The sequence below is a fragment of the Rhea pennata genome, chromosome 5, assembly GCF_028389875.1.
Source record: "Rhea pennata isolate bPtePen1 chromosome 5, bPtePen1.pri, whole genome shotgun sequence".
Lineage (NCBI taxonomy): Eukaryota > Metazoa > Chordata > Aves > Rheiformes > Rheidae > Rhea > Rhea pennata.
Genome location: NC_084667.1, coordinates 1,523,432 through 1,540,779, shown reverse-complemented (window position 1 = coordinate 1,540,779; position 17,348 = coordinate 1,523,432). Strand labels below are relative to the sequence as shown.

General features: G+C 51.0%; 1 protein-coding gene across 1 annotated transcript in view; it reads right to left on the bottom strand.

The window, feature by feature from the left end:
• Positions 1 to 17,348, bottom strand: part of LTBP2 (latent transforming growth factor beta binding protein 2) — a 79,924-nt gene that overhangs the window by 57,517 nt on the left and 5,059 nt on the right. Inside the window, exons 2-3 of the mRNA XM_062577424.1 lie at positions 11,713 to 11,783; positions 5,184 to 5,427 (exon numbers count right to left, since the gene is read on the bottom strand). Of these exons, the coding sequence (XP_062433408.1) occupies positions 5,184 to 5,427; positions 11,713 to 11,783 (315 nt within the window). The remainder of the gene's footprint in view (positions 1 to 5,183; positions 5,428 to 11,712; positions 11,784 to 17,348) is intronic.

The window sequence follows — 17,348 nt, the reverse complement described above, 5'->3', positions numbered from 1 at the left end:
ACTCCTCAACACTTGCGAAGGCAGGAGGGAGGAGGTGTCTCCTCCTGGGTGCTGGAGAGGAGGCTCTGAGACCAGGAGTCAGTAGATCGGGCATGTCGCAACTCAGTCTTCTTTCTTTTCCATCCTGAAAACGCCAAGCACCTCCTAGCAACTGCCCTGGCTAAACAGAGCCCTCACAAAGGAAGCTCCCTGCTCTCCAGAGCTTAGTTATATTAAGCTGTCTGTGCAGTGTCTCAGCACCTTAAACCACAGCTATTTCCTTTTCCCATGCCCAGGTTGCTGGGAAAATGATTTGCTGGTCCCGGTCATCTTTTCTTCTTCTCTGTGGGAGGAAGGGTGTCTTGTAATCCAGAGAGCCCTAGTCCAGCGCACACCGCCCATCCGGGCAGCTGGAGTCGCCCGAGCAGATGCTGGTTACAGACGAACGCCCGGTGCTTGCACAGCCGTGACTTTCTCAGTGGCAGCAGCAGGGACCTCCTCGCACAGAGGCAGGTGGCTGCCGAGCAGCGAGCAGCCGCGCTGCCCGCGAGGAGCAGGGGCACAACTCCTTCCCACTCCCCTGCTAAATAAACAGGAATTCTTCTGATACTCCAGCCTTAGGAAAACAAAGCTGTTTTCATTTAGCTTGGCTTCTGGGCTGAGGTGCAGCTCCACCCGCACAGTGATCCATCGGGGTTTTGCTTCTCTGGGCGGAGATTCAGGCTGAGATCAAGAACAGGGAGGATTTGCAGCTAGTCCGTGCTAGGAGGGCCTCTAACACCCCTAGGATTTCACTCTCCAGAGCACTCCCTGTTCCAAGCAGCGCAGCACCATGGCCTCCCAGCTTCTGCAGCAGCTAACACGCCCCCGCAGACGCCCTCAAACCGCCAGCTCTAAATCTCCATTGAGCTATGACCTGCTAAATAAAGGCACTTGGGAAATGGTATTATTTCTCAGTCTGTTTTTCAGCAATGAAAGTCTGAGCATCACCAGCTCCACAGTCAGCAAAGTAATTCCAGAGCTATCCTTCTTCTAGCCTTGTCTCCTCCTGTGCAAGCGCAGAGGCCGGAGAAGGCTGGGCATGTGTTCTTCTTCAGTCCCAGGAAGAAGAGATAATACGCACAGGATGGAGAAGCCAAGGAAACAGTGATTCTTCCCTGGCAGCTCTCCAGCCAGAGATGCAGCTGGTTACGTGTAACACCGCAGCCCTAACACCTGTGCTCAGCATCTTCGCAGGCCTGCCGGTGCGCTTGCAGACAGACGTACGACGGAGAAGACCCACAGATCCATTCGCTGACCCTCTCGTCTGCCAGTTGCAAATACAAACCCACTGTGAGACACATATAACCAGTCCAAGTCCAATGATCAGAGAGCTGCTATTTCTCACTGAGGTAGAGCACAGAAGACAGTAACTTACTTTCTGCTGTTACAGTCACGCTTCCCTGGCTGAGACACAGTGCAGGGACAGAGCTGGGCACTCCCAGCTCCAGTGCCTGGGACAGTAAATTAAGGGCTCACAAGATGAGAGGAAGAGGCACCACACTGAACCCCACAGACTCTGCTAGGCAGGCAGTTTCATCAGTTTTTCTAAGCATCTCCGTAGCAGTCTGAAAGGTAAATCACCAGCAGTCCAGCTAGCTAAGGCCAAGAAATCATTTTAAACCAGCCCCGCCTTTTAAGGAATGGGCAATATTTTGGTCCAGACAGTTTCTGAATAACCAGGAGGCTGCTCTTCTACCTCTGTCTGAATACTTGCTTCAAAACACATTGAAACTAAAATTAGCCCCATCCCTGCTTAGAGAGCAGGTCTCTGGAGAGGATACATATTTTTTGTTGCATGTTTGTACGGCATCTAATTCAGCACTGCTCTAGTCCATGACTTCAGAACTTCTAATTGCTACCTCAGTACAAATAAACACAAATAAAGCCAATATATACACAAATAAATAAAAAGAGAATGCAAATCTCACTCATGTAAGGATTGGTTTCCTTTCTTGGCACAGCAAGATGTGGCTTAGAAGTCTACAAGCTCCAATACTTGCGCAATTCCTCCTTGCTACCAATGAAAATGTACAGGAGGTTGGGGACTGATCATGTGTTTTCGATCACAAAGTCATCTCACAACAGCTCTGACCTGGAACAACTGGTGGCCTCCCTCTCCTGACCCATCCAAGAGCTTCTTCTACAATTTCCTTCTCAACAAATCAGACAAGCAAGCCAGCTGCTGCAGGTTCAGGGCAGGCTTACTGGAAAGAGTCAGTGTCCCAAAAGCACAACTTATTCAGGAGGAGACCAAGGACTGGAAAATCCATCTAAGCTTTTCCTCTCAGACTTTAGCGTGCTCAGAAAGCCAGTGAAGTTGACCGCAGGTATGCACAGCCTAAGAACTGATCTTTGTACCTGTGATTCTGCGTTAAGATCCACCTAGTTCTGGGAAGGCCAGTATGCTGCTTGTGTTGCTGCAGCTCAGTTCCAGAACGGAGAAAGTCTGATGCAGAAGCACAGAAAATACTTCAGTGATAGCACACAGGTGTAGTGCTTGTGATGTTCTGACTACAGGAACCAAGCTCCTAATTCAGACAAGTCTGAGAGTAAGGTATAATGAGAGGAATGACCAATCTAATAACTAGCTGCCCCCAAAAGCAGAGTTCACCCCTTTTCTTTCCCTCGCTCAGAGCCTTGCAATTCTGCCCAGTCCCTCTGGTCCTCATGTGATACCTTTCAATACGCCATTTTAGCCCACTAAGTGACAGAAAGCTATCCATTTCTTTTTCTTCTTTTTTTCTTCTGTTTGCTTTTTGCTGATTTAGTCAATTGAATCAACTCACCCAGGGTTTGCAGCTTGCAAACATCTCCAAGAGGGAGCTCTTACTGCTTCTCTGGTAGGCTAGGCCAGAAGTTGGCTGGCTGAAGGAGAGATTCAAAATATTTGGGAACCAACTCATCTAAAAGCAGCGAAACTTCTAAGCCATGCCAGTCTGTGCCAAGTTCACAGATCAAATCCTGGTAGCTGAATTGTGTAGGGAAATCTGCACTGTCTGAAGTGAGGCCTTTCAAAGTGCAGACAGGGGCCTGGATGGTGGCAGCTCCCCACCTGCAGAACACCACTACACAGGTCCCCTGGTATCACCTGAGAAGGAAACACATCAGAGCCTACCAGAGAAGCAGTAAGAGCTCCCTCTTGAAGATGTTTGCAATGACCTACACAAAGCCCTGAGGAATGCAGTAGAAGGCAGTCAGTATTGGCTGTGGCCTTGGATCCTACCTGCAGTGACTGCCAGAGACAAATGTCAAGTGCTCTCGCTGAAGTGTGGGATAAGGCAATATCCTATAGCTTCCATGGGGTATGAACAAGGAAAGGCATGACATGGTCCTCAATGGAGTCCTATTTCTTTGGGACAGTGCCAAAGGATTTAAGGTATAGAAGGCAGCTGGGCATTCAGCAATCCAAGCTCAGCAACCCCTAGACGCTGTGTCTGACTGTCTGGACAGTAATACTCTGTCAATGCCTGCACAGTCCTGTGCCCTCTGTGCAGAGCCTGAGGTCATGTTCCTTACTAGGAAAGCCTTAAACAGGTGGCATATCTCCAAGGGCATTGCTCTCTCTCCTCTCCAGTCTTTGCACACAGAGTAGTGGTTTGGAGGGGTAGGAGGAGGTCATTACTGTGGGGAAACTTGCGAGTAACGACCAGGATTGCAGGTGTGTGCTAAGGCTTGTGCTACTTGTAAGCCAAGCCTCTCTTAGGGCAGCATTGATGTGGGCTTGGCAAACACCTTTGTTTTTCCTGAATTTGGTTTCCACCAGATAGTCTTTCATTGGGCACCAAGACAGGCTGGCTTCAGTGAACCAAATCATGTCAGTCAATTCCTTTTCAGTCATCTGAGCCCCTCCAAAACTGTAGATGCCTGAGAGTAAGTGTCTAGAGATGTCTCCAGACCATACATTGCCTCTGCTTCAGAAGAGACTGAAATGCAGCAGCTACAGACACTTTAAAAGTAACCTGTAGATAAACAGAAGAACAAAGGCTAAATTGCCCATTCCGCAAGCAGCTCTGATTGGCACTGGCTTCCACTGGAAGCCACGTGTAACTTCTCTTGTGTGGCGGCCCCCAACAAAATGAATCTTTCTGTAGTAGCAGCAAGAAATACACAGGCGGTTGTGGGTGTTGCAGGGTCTAACATTTTGCTCCCATGTCCATGGCCTCTTAAGGAAAAGCAGAGGTGGGGGGTTTTCTGAAAAATGTGCAGGTTGTTCTGTTCCAGGAGGCAGCACTCCTGACCTCTCCATCCCTTCCCAGCTGCCAGAAGAACAGAAGTACTAATCTGGGAAGGGCATCTTTCATAGTTACCCCCTCCTTAAACAAAAAACACAGTTCTAGCAAGACAACACAAAGCGTGAAGGAGCTCAGGTATAAGAACGCCTCAGAGCTGACTTGAGGTAGCCAAAATGAGTCCAAGCTCTTTTTGACATACAAGAAACAAAGGCAATGCCACAGTTGTCACCTTAAGCTTAATATGTCCTCTAGAAGAGCGTTTCCTTTATAGACCACCCTGAACTCCAACAGCTGCATCTTTGCTTCAGTTCCAAATATGCAGTCACCTCACAGAGTACCAAAATGACCCACACAACGGTAGGGTGACCCAAGGTTACAAAACAACTAGCTCAATGATTGTTAGGGTTTCTGAGGATACTCACCTCAGACACGGTATATGTATCATCGCTTTCACCCATACTGGCACACCCCAGACCTATGTTCCTTCCCATGGGTATTACCTGGACATGCTTTTCTAAACACATCCTCTTCTAAAAGAAAGTAAATCCCACTCCTCAGCCCACCCTGCTACTACCTCCAAGGCTGCTCAAAGACTGGACAAGGGTAAACTGCTGAGCTACACAGTGCTCATTCGTTGTGGGTCTGTCATTATCCTGTTCCCTTCCATTTTGTGCCTGGGCACCACGAGACGTGCTGCAGATAAACCTAGTTCCTTGGAAGGACAGCAGAGCTTGACACCATTATGTCAGCCCTGGAGAAAAGCCACCACCTGGAATCAAGGTATCCTGCCTCACAAAGCAGAGCAGTGTTCTCTGGGCAGTGGTGAGACTAAGGGCATGGAAGCCTGGAGCTTGAGCTTGCCCGACAGAGCACATCATTAGCTGCACGTCTATTTGTACGAGCTTCCTATTGGAACTGGTGTCAACTTACACAGCCAGTGAGCGCTGTGGGACAGGTGCCTGAGCCGCTCTTGGGGAAGCTTCCCTCTCCGCAGTGCTGGTTCTCCTCCAGAAGGAGCTTGCAGGGGGCTGGAAGGCAGCAGCAGCAGCAGGAGGATGGTATTCTTGCTCAGGAACAACTTCTTCACACCTGGAGCCCTGGAAGCCCGAGCGGCAGATACAGACTTGGGGCCGATTGCAGGAGCCCTTGTTCTGGCACGGAGGGTCGCAGACAGCTGAGGAGACACAGAAAGGCAGTCAGCAGGACCCATGGGAGATGGGCTCAGCACTAACCAGCACGCCCTCTCTTACGCCACGGTGGTACACAGCCTGGGGTAGCACAACCAGGGAGATCCCATCTCCTCTCTGCCTTCTGCTCCTGCAGGCAGGTAGATCTCTCCTCCTCCTGAGGAGGATTAGACTGTACATCGCACACATGCTCCTTCCCGTCCTGGCCTGGAACCAGGCCGCAGGAGCAAAAGGCTTCGTATTACTACTACCATGAATCCCTAATGCAGGGTCGCTGCCATCAAAGACAAAAACCGAGGCCTTTTTTCTGTTCCTGCTTCTCCCCCACTGATCTCAGCAAAGCATTTCTCAAGCTCTATTTGGTTAAGAAAGACCAAAAATAGGCACCAAGGTTTGCCCGAGAAAGCATATGGTCTCTGGTGTGCCCTGTGGAGCTGAGGGCAGGAAGAGGGACTCAAATCCAAACTGGAGGCAGCAACTGTTTAAGGAGAAGCAAGGAGACATGGATGAGGCAGATAACAACGCACTAATGCAGCCTCTTGGGAGCCATTCACAAGTTATGGTACTGTTTTATTATGCTTCTGCATTTATTTGAACAGTGCCCCTGCCACGTCCCCTCAGGAACATTCTGGCTCTCCCTGTACCAGCTAATTTTGGAGCCACCACGCTCAAATTCCTCTGCAGCTACAAGGACTTACAGTTCATTAACTTCATGCCCAAAGCCTGTGTGTGTTCCTAATTACAGCACATAAGCTTCAGTTTGCACCCCAGGAGGAAAGTGCTGTTAATTATACGCTGGACCCTAACACTTCCCAAGTTAACAGGTGCCAAATTTGGTTTATAATCCAGCCAGCAAAAGCCAGGAAATCACAGCTTGCCCAGGTAGTACCAGGCTAGCTGTTCTCAGCAAGCATAATTAAAGGGGCACTGAAAGACTCTGTCTTCTTTCAAACAAGGAAAGAGCCAGCTAGCCAAAGAGCAGTGAAACCCCACTGGCCAATGTGAGATAAACATTAATCTTCACCTGAGGTTCAGCCACGTGGAAACATTGTGGAAGGCTTGAAATGTGCAACGACCACTTCTGCTCAGAGCTTATTAACCAGAACTCTCCCAGGGAGGTAGCAGGAGCAGTCTGACATCCCAACCACCTTCACAAACAGCTACTTGATTTTCATGAACCCATCATTCATTTTCTGACTATGCTCTCCCACGACATCCATCACCATGATCTCATGAAGCCAGGCACTTCTGCAAGATAGGCTGCTTCTGGACAGCAAGCACATTTAGAGTTCTAACTCCATGAGCCATTCATACATCAGACCCTCCATGCACCATCCTGCTCTTGCCAAGCAAGGGAAGTCTCATGCTGGATCTGAGCCCCTCTCACAGCAGTGTAGGGAGACGCCCTCAACAACCCTTCCCTCACCCCAAAACTGGTCTATCATCACCTAACTAGAACAGGAATATGTTGGCTAGAACACTTCATTTGACCTTTATTACTGTGTTAATGCTCAGGAAGGAGGCAGATCTCAGGAAAAGGGAGAACCCAGATTGCATAGCGTTGTATAGGTTAAAACCAGAGCTTTTGATTAAAACCCTCAGTAAAATAAATCAGACACCACTGCAGGCTCTGGAACAGAGACAGGGCCCTAGTCAGGCAGGAATTAACTGTCTCTGGGAAGTCCGGCACTTCAAGATTTGATGTCATTTACAATAATTCAACTGTGATTTAAATAGGCACCCAGACCATACCATTATCTCCCAGTAAATGCCTGATTTAGTAAACGCCATCATACCAGGACGCCTGCCATTCCAAACAACCACTTCACAGGCTGAAACACTGCAGAACAGGGAACTGCAGTAACAGAGGCCCCAGGACCTGAAAGCACAACATTTCTCACAATGTCTCCCACAAATAATGTTAATGTTAAAGTTAGATGTAGACTATGCCCTTCAGCAAGAAAACAGTGATAAGCAACCAGGCTCTCTAAAAAGTCCCTAAGGCAGCCGATATAAAGAAAAGAAGAAGGGAATGGGATTAGTCTTCTTGTTCCTATATGCAGGATGGGTGGGGAGCTGCCCTAGCTGAAATATTCCAGTTCTAGGATTAATCCCTTCTCTGTTTCCTTTGCAGACTCAGAAAAAATCTTGAAAGAGCTTTTAAAAGTCACAGGTTTTGTCTGAGTCTAGGTATGCAATGCAGGGAGAATAGACCATTCAGCAGAAGTACTGCCAATTCCACGTGTGCAAAAGTAATGAGTCAGGCCCCCCAAACTGTAAAATTGTTAGATAAGAAGGTTAAAATATATTTGGAATCCTTCTCTTTGCTTTTTGGTTTCTGAGCCCAGGGGTTAGTCTGAGATGTTTCTCTCCAGTGACAAGGGTTATAAAAAGATTCTGTTAAGGTGAACTCTGCTCATTTCTTCTCATTACAGTCTCGTGTAATCACCTACTCCAGGAGCTGGGGCTTTACGAAAAGCAGCGACAGGTTCTCTAAAACTCTGAATAAAAGCATGAGATTTGGAGCACTGCTCAAGTATTATTCAGTAACAATCCTATTTCGTTTAAGAGCCTCTAGCAATAGCCTCACAGATCAAGTCTTGCGTTGTCTGGTCTTCGGTGCAGGAAATGCATTCTCAGCGCAGAGCAACCCTGCGTGTGGCTCTAACCTAAGCAGGGCTGTAAGAGGGGAAGGCTGCTGAGTCCAGCTCTGTCATTTTGCAGACGCCGTGCTATGGAATCCCTTATGCTAACCTGGCCCAGATTTGAGCCATGACACTGCAAGGTGACATTCAATTACTGCGTTGCTGGTCTAAATGCATGCCAGGTCTAGGACAGTGCTGTAGCTCTTCACTGTAAGCTCCCTGAGCTTTCCTCCTGCTCAGTCCCATTTAAATATGGAAAAATCTGTCCATTCACCTAGGTATCCTCAGAAAACTGTAGGAAGATAGTGGAGGACTCTCACCACTGTGGTAATTTAATCCATGTTCTCATGGAAGAGTGAGGTGCTTATTGATGTTCACCGATACATAACCTGGGCTCTAACTTATACTTCTGACTACATTAGCAAACCCAGAAGGGAAGGACAGTTTAACGTGACAGAGAGATCTGTGCAGGCTTGACAGGCAGGGAGATCATAGCAATGCATGAATAAGAGAGAGAACAACTTCCGTGGAGAGTCTGTGCTCAAAGAGCCCACAGTCACTGTACAGAGGACAGGCAAAAGGAGAGAGCAGACATGGAAAAGCCCAGGTGCTAATATGACTGTCTGAAGACACAGTAGGAGACCAAAACAGAGCTAGAGACAGACCCTGGGATCGCAGCACCTTCATCAAATATCCTAACCATAAGTCCACCTGTACAAGATCAGAAAGTGCACGAGTTTATTGAATTTTTCCCAACATGCTAATTAAAAAGGTTTAATTTTAAAATATCCCTATCATAAAAAAAACTTATCCTGTATTACCAGGCCAGCCAGGGCTGGTACCTTAGGCATCAGCAGAGAACCATGGTAAATCATGTTGATAAAAGCAGAGTTAGTTGAAACTAGTGTTGGGTGTGTGGCACAGGGAGGCTCAGCAAGAGGATTTCCTTGCTCTGATGGTTAAGCAGAAGGGACAGAGTCAGTTTGAGTGGGAAGTAAACAGCCAGCTATGAAGAAATACAGGCAGCAGCTAAATTATCCACAAGTGTGGACTGCAGCTTCCCCCGAAATCCGGGCAGCACAAGAAGGTTTCTGGCCAGCCTGTGTGTATAAGTTTCTTCTTCACCGACACCAGCACGTAAAGGGAGAGAGGGAAGAGCTGGTATACACCAAGTCTCGTCCCTGGATGAAGAACAGGGCAAGAGCCTGGATGCCCTCCTAGGTACCAAGTCCAGATGTAGCTTCTTTCCTTTAATTACCCTTCCCGAGGGAAGATCTCCAATGTCCCACAGGATGCCCTGTCTGTAGTTCAGTGTGTAGATCTGACAATGTTCGGGCAGAAACCAAGCCCGTTCTAAGTAGGTGAGAATTTCTTCCTCAATTCCCTTCTTAACTCACTTTCACTTCAGCAGAAAACATCCGAAAATCTAGTGTTTCTGTTTTTTATCTTCCCAGTCATTGACTCAGGGAACTCCCAGGTGCTCGCTGCACTGTAGTCCTGGAAGCTGGATCATACCGAAAGGCTGGGGAAGTCTGCCCAGGGCTTGAGTTCAGTCATTAAAAGACGTTGCAAGAGGAAAAACCCTGGAAGAGTGTTGGTGGAGAAGGAAGAAATCCCTGCACCTGTTGGGTGACAGGGACTGGACTAAGACAAGTTAGGCCTGTCCTGTCTCCTGCATCCAGGCTCAGACCCATGAAAACCATGAGAGCAGAGTGCCAACGTCTTCCTGGCTTCCTCACGCTAAGACGTTCCCTCCGGCTGTGCTTCTACCCCGCTGTCTTTCCTGATGTGCCCCACAGCAAAGACCGCAGGATCCAAAAGTAGACGAGATTACCGTGCAGAAATTCGGTAGGATGGGGCGTCCGGCTCCCCAAGCCGCCAGGCATCCCCAGCAGGCTGAAAAGCCCTGTGAGCGACGCAGCTGGGACCTGACCAGCGCTTCCACCGCCGGCCTTCATCGAAGGGCGGCCCGGGGCTTCCCGTCCCTGTCGGGCCTGCCCGCGTCGACCGTGTCCTTTTAATTAACGCTCGGGAACAACGGCCCAGCGCCCGCGCAGCCGCTAGACGGCCCTCATGGCTGCGGGCCCGGCTCCGTGCCGCTCCTGCGGGAGCCCCTGACGAGAGAAAGAGGCGGCCGCGGCGCGGCCGGCCCGGCGCTCGGTTTGCGCCCCGCCGCCTGCCTCCAGCGGGAGCGGGCGGGGGACGAGCCCCCGGCCCGCCGCAGCGGGGTCCCGCAGCGGGCAGAGCGGAGCCTCCCCCCCCCCCCCCCCCGAACGCGGGCCACGGCCGGAGGAGCACCCGCACTCCCGCGTTTTGATGCTAACGAGAGAAACTCGCGCGCGTCCGTGCCGGGCGGAGGCCGCCGCCGGGCTGGAGGCCGCTCGGGAGGCTCAGCTCGGCCGGCGCCGCCTCAGCGAGGTGGTGGCACCCGCGCGAGGGAGGAGGCGGCCCCGGACACCCCCAGCCCCGGCTTTCCTGCGCCCGCAGCAGGGAGGGGCACGGGGCCGGCCGGAGGAGCGGGGCCAGCCCGGCGGGTTTTGGGTGCCCCCGGAGGAGGAGGCTCCACGACCTCCCTGGGCTCCTGTCCCAGCGCGCCGACACTCAGAAGGCTTCGGGCGACTCTCCTGTCCCGTACAACTAATTAACGCCCCGTCCCGCCACCCTTAGCCCTGCCAGCCACCCCTCAGCCGCCACCTCAGGGAGTCCCACTCCGGAGGAGGTGACAACCCCCGGGCGCTAGCAGGAGGAGCGGGACTGACGGGCTCGGGAACTCCCAGCGCGCGCGGCTGACGACGTCCCTTGCGCCGGATGACTTCCGTGTCAACCACTCCGCGCTGCTCCCGTCCCACGAACGCGCCGGAGCTAAACCGCCCCCCGGGAGGGGCCCCAGCATTTTCGGGCTCTGGAGTTCCTCACGCGGAGGACAGCGTGGGGCCACACGCCCGCCGGCAGGGGACAAGGACGCGGCTCTTCGCACCACCCCAGCCCCAGCAACTGCCCCTCGGGGAGGGCGCGAAGGGACTCGGCCTCCCGGCCGCCGCCGCCCCGTGCTGGGCAGTTCAGTGCTGCAGGAACTTCAGCGCCGCCATGCCACGCGTTGCCTCGCGCCCCAGCCCCACCCAGCCCAGCCATGGTGCCAATTTTATTAACTGCTTTACTTTTAATAACATTCAGATCATTTGAAGCCCTGATTTTCCCCTCAGCGTAAGTAACGTTTGCCTGTGTAAGCACGACCGTGCTCTGCCAGTTCCCATCTGCTGTGTTTTTCACAGACTCGAGTCTTACTCCAGAGAGGACAGTAAGGTCGCAGGGCTAGAAACTGGCCTTTAAACGTGCCGCTGCAATGCCCTGCCCCAGCAGGATCCCGCTCTCGCCTGAAACGAACGACGATAATAAAATAAAGACACAATTGTTCGGTCTGAGCAGAATTTGCGAGCAGGTGCAGAAAGCTGACGTGGGGCGAGCGCGCGCGGGGGAAGGCCGCCGTGCTGCGGCGCAACGCGGCCGAGGCTGTTCTCTGCCGCAGCCCTGGGGAGCGCGCCCAGGCCAGGGAGCACACGCGGACGGGGTCACAGCAGCGCCTGAACGCGTTTTGGGACTCGTGCCGGCCGAGACGTTCATACTCACGTTTGATGCACCGGTTTGTGCCTGGAGCCGTGGTCCACCCCGAGCAACACTGTTTCCCGCAGACATTCGGCCTAAGCAAAAGGACAAAACGGCAGGATTAGGAAAAGGGGAAGCGGAGGTCTCTCTGCAGCCAGCACCTCTGAGTCACCCATAAAATTATTTCCTGCAGCATCTGATATTTCCTTCCAGATGGACCAGCGGCTGAGATCAAAACCAACCGGACAAGGGCTGAGTTGTTTAAGTGCTTGGAAACGAAACCCCCAAGGACTCTGTGAACGCTGCAGCATGAGCGATTCCGTGGGGAGTGTCTCCCTTCCGAACTGTTGTTCCTGGCACAGCGCTGAGAGCAATCATTTTCCTCACGAGAGTAATTGGAGACCAATGACCTGTGATCATTAAAGGTCTCACAGCACTCTGTATTTTGTTCACAGTATTGGGGTATAAATTGGGCCTAATTCCAACCTTGGCCGTTGCATTTTTGCCTCCATAAATGCCCCAAGGCGTTTCAGCTGAAGACAACACTTTGCTCCGTCTCCTGCTCCAGGCTGCTGCTGTCTGCTGCTGTGCCGTGCTCCAGCCCCACCCGGAGAGGACCTGCACGCCGGCAGCTCTGCCGGCCGCTCCCCGGCTTCTCCTCTTTGCGAGACCCACATTCCTCGCCCAGCCACTGCCCCGGGCACCACATTCTGTGCCTGCTTGACATGCACGGCATTATACAATTCCAGGATGCTCACATCTTTTCCATGGTTGTTAAGTCCAGCACATTGCTGCAAGGAGTTTTGGACTGCCTTTCCATGAACAACATCCTTCCCACCTAGCCTTCGTTACGTCTTTTCAGGCTATCTTCTGCAGTGATCACTCGCAACAGGCCGTTGTGCATCCAACAGGTGCTCTGCAGAGCCTAAGCAGGCAGCTAATTCTGCTTGCTCTGGTGACCCCTCACACTTACATGGCTACTAAGAGAAGGAATAACAAGTGGCTGGTTGTTTCCTGAAACTATTTACCCACCATGGAGGGAGATTTGGGGGAATATGTAATCTTTGCATGTCCGGGTAGGTGGGAGAATACAGTCATCAGAAGATGTAGAATTAGAAGTAGGCAGCCTGAAAGCTCTGGAAATCAAGTTGGGAGTATGGTTTATCTCTAACTCCAGACAAGGCAGTTAGAACAGCTGACAGAATTTACAAGAATCCCAGAAACATATACATTTATTTTCTGGAACAACTTTCACAAGAATACAGCAAGGTCAGAGGATGCTGTAGCTCAGCACTGGCATCCTAGTGATTCCTGCATCCACCTGGCATGCGATGGAAACTGCAGAGGTGCTGGAGCTCAAACTGTGGGACTCGCATTTTAAGAGTGCCAAAGACAGTGGGTAACAGGCACGTCAAGGGATGGTCTGGTGTTCAGGAAGGAAGTTGCTTGTATATATGCGATTACTGCACATGGGAAGGGGAAGTGGTCTGAGGCGCCCCATAATTTGCAAAGCACTATCCAACCCCTCAGGATCAACCTTTTATTAACCTAGGCGGACTTTACAGGGAGAAAAAACGTACATTCCTGTGGTGTGACTTCCTGCAACAGCACAAGCCAAAGAAATAATTATTGCATCAATACACTTCTGTTCTGATTTGGCTAGAGTACTGTTTTTCCAGTCCCTAGGGACACCTAGGCTATCTATGGGGCTCTTCTTTAAGACAACTGTAGAAAGGATCCAAGGAAAGCAAATCTGTTGTCAGCAAACTTCGAATTACTTACTATATAAGAGCCCACAAGAGGCCTTGCACATTTTAAAGATGTGCAAATCAGTAAAGGTTGAAAATGACTTAGCTGGAGCATGTCTTTAGATAATTAAGGGCTGCTGAAGAACTCCACTCTAAGCATCAGCAAGGCCCACTTGGCTTAGACTGTCACAGCTCCCCTCCTTCCATCAGCAGAGCTGAAACACACTTTGCAAAACATATTCAGCAGATCTGGCAAAGAGCAAAGCCCTTTCCCATTCTCACTTTAATTTACTGACGTAATCAGAGGAAGCTTCTTGTAGGCAAGTAAGTACCTTTTTCAGAGAAGCTGTTTGGCCTTGAAGCACACTATCAGGTCTCCATGAAATTAAAGTTCAAAGTCTATCTACATCTCTCTCACACGTGCTCTAGAGGAAGCATACTGATAACAGCTCTCAATGCCAACAGCAATTGAGAGTTTATAGAAAAAAACGTTTGAGACCAGACAGATAGGGATGCAAACCCTAGCAGATAGGATCATTCTTTGAAGGCATCAAAACCCTGTAGGATCAGGCACAAGTGTGTCAATAGGAGAGTTAAATCATGTCCCCATAAACAGAATGGGATTGGATTAGAATAGCCTGAAACAACAGACCCAGGCAGAGCGCTGTACCTGTCAGAGGGGATGAAGACAGCACCACAGGCTCCTAGCAGGGCTTTTCCCAGGGGTCTTTACAAAGGGAACTAATCTGAGACGTTCTTGCCTTGTTGGATCCCAGTGTTATGCCCCTACCTTAGTAATCCGGATACTCTAAGCTCTCACATGTTTCACGTTCTGACCACAAGGAGCTCTGGGATCCACCTGGGCTCCCTGAGAGATGCTGCCAGATTTTGCAAATTGTGGCAAAAGCAAGAGCAAGCCTTCCGTGCCACAGATGGGCACCATCTTATGCCATAGCTAAGCACTTTCTGTTGCAGCCTGCCTAGTAGCTCCCTCTGAGATCTTCCACTTGCTAGGTAAGCCCCATCTCCATACCATGCTTGGTCCCTTATGGCTGCTAGCAGGCTGCACCCACTTTACGTGTCCTGCAGCATGGGCTTCGAAGGCAAAGGCCAGCAGGTCCAAAGGAGCAGCCACAGCCTGTGTTGGCAAAGCAGAAACCCAAAGAACAAGCACAGAGCAAAGCAAAGGTTAGGGCTGAGACTCCAAGTGTGGTGAGTTTGGCAACAGAACATCTCCAAAAGGGACATGGTAGGCAGCATGAGAGGACAGGCACATTCATCAGGTGCTTTCTGGCAATCCTCACCTCTAGCTAGCTAGGCTCCCACTAGCGGCATCCTCATGCCTATACCCATGGGTGCAATGCTCTTGCCTGCTCTTGCCCCAAGAAGCCCTGTGATCCTTCTACAAGCACCTTTCCACTGTTTGAGGTCATTGCAGAGAGACTGGCACCACTATGGTGAATCCTCCAGGCCTCTGCTCCCACACAGACATCCTCAGGGCCACCAAGCCTCATCATCTGCCATGACACAACAGACACTAAACCAAACTCAGTCCGACACAGCCAGCATGGTGGGAAGGAGAGAAGAAGAAGGATGGGACAAATTCTTGGATCAGCCGTTGACCACTGCACTCTCCTTCTTGGGGCACGGCAGCAAGGGAGCTCACTCTCCCATGAAGAACCAACATCAGTCCCCAACATCCCAGCAGCTCTCCTGGAGCCTCCTTCCTAGCCTCACAGCACTGAGTCTGGGAGATGAGGTAGGAAGAAGAGAGTCCTACCCTGGTCTCAGTGGACTGCGGAGAACCCCTAGGAAAGCAGAAGAAACACCCAAAAGACAGAGCAAATAGAGTAGAGGGGTGTGAGACTCATTGTCAGATAGGACTAATTACTGCAGGGGCCAGAAAAATAGAGGGTGAAAGCTGCAGAAGGGAAGACCAAAATCATCTCTCTCTCAGTTACTTGGGAAAAGTAAACACCACAAGAGACAACACAGCCCTGCCAGGCTGAGTGCTCCACACATGAAATCAGCAACAGATAGAAAGCATACTGAAGAGGAAACAATTTTGTAACCGTGGGAGTCTCCTCATGATTCCTGTGGCACAGGCAAGACTGAATCACTCATCTTCCAAACCCCAGGGAGACAAGTCAGTGTCATAATCTCCAAGTTATGGATGGAAAGAGGCTGAGTTATGTCCACTCAAGATGTTACCAGCAGATCCACATCTGTTTTGCCTGTGTTTCAAGCTTGCAGGACGCGGTCTTGCTTCCCATCTGAAAGCCACAAACCTGTTAGCCTAGTGCCAAGCTAATACATACTGCCTTTTAGCCGGGCTCCCACCCACTCACCATGTGTTGAGTAGACTTAGCGTGAGACAGAGAGCGAAATACTTTGCCAAGGATTCTTCTGCAAGTTTGTGACACAGCTGACAAAGTCTCACAGCTCACTGGCTCGCTGTTGTGCATGGTGAAGCTCAAATAGCTAATGCCAGTGTGAAGGGTCCTTCAGACTCTAGACATACAGACTGCGAAGCAGAGTTTGTTCTCAAAGTGATCCATCCTGTCTCAGTCATTCTCCAGCTGAGTGCAGACAGCAGCTGCTAACCTCAGGAGAAGGGAGATGCTATCACTGGAGTTACGTTCTCCAAAGGACAGCCCAGAATGTGCAGACAGTAGTTTATAGCAGGAAGGGACAGTGCTCGAGAGAGGTGGGCTCCCGGTGTCCTCAGCTGCCTTTGGCCTGTTGTGCATGCTTTGTCACCAACACTTGCAGCAAACACGCAGCTCAGACGTGAGCCACCTCTGCTGGCACTTCCAGTCCTGGGCCTCTCCAGCACTGCCGTGATGAAAGCAAAGTAACTGGTTCCCACCAGGTCTGGCATCACAATCCCTGGGGGGAACCGAGGCTGCTGTGGGGGACTCAGGGGCTGTCCTGTACATGCTGAGCTGTCCCTGATCACCCATCATCACACAAGGGGCAGGGGCTTCCAAACAGAGGCAAAGGCAGCTGGCAGGGCCACCTCTGAGGGCGACCTGCTGGGCTCTGAGATGCACTAGGCCACTGGCGTACCTAAGAATAGCATAAGTCAAGACCAGATTCATAACCTCTGAGGCACCCAGCTGCCACATGAGGTCGAGCACCCAAACTGTCTGATGCTAACCAACCCCTTGAAGCAAGAAGTAAGACAGCAGGCAGAGGAGAGCAGGCAGCAGGCAGCAGCAGTCTCTCGCCCTCTGCCCTGGGCAGCCCAGGGTGCAGAAGGGACAGGAGGGTGGAAGGGCATATGGAGAGGTCAGCAACTCTCCCATGTCAAAAGGAGCTCAGCACAACCCCTTATCATAGCAGACAGAAAAGATTTCCTCACGCAGGTGTCTCAGCCAAAGTCCCACTGAGCACCCACACTTGGTCACACTACACAGGGAGCAACGAGGGGTGCCCTAATCCCAGCTCTGCCACTGATGCCAAAAGGTGCCTCGGGCAAATCATCTCTCTTTCCTGTCTAATGGAAAAGGTTAATCAGCACCTGGGCATTTACCTTCTGAAGGGCTGGATCTGCTAGGATACACCTTTACTAGGAAACAAGATGTCACTGGGGACATTCCCAGGCACTGGGACTTGATTGCCTGTAGCACTGGCCATTTAGCATCCTCCAAAACAGTTCCCAGCACAGCTCAGAACAGAGCAGAGGACAGAGAGTGCTCCCAGTAGCCCATTTCCTTCTTTTTTTCCTTCTTTTTCCTTTTTCCTTCGTAGAGAAAGGGAATTGGATAATTTAGACTGCTGAATAACAGCAGTACCAGAAGATGCTCTCTGCTAGTAAAATATGCCCTAGATGGGGGCCTTCGGGTTTGCATTTCCAACAAAATGCAGGGTGAGGGATTAGAGAACAAACCACAGCTCAGCTCCTGCCTG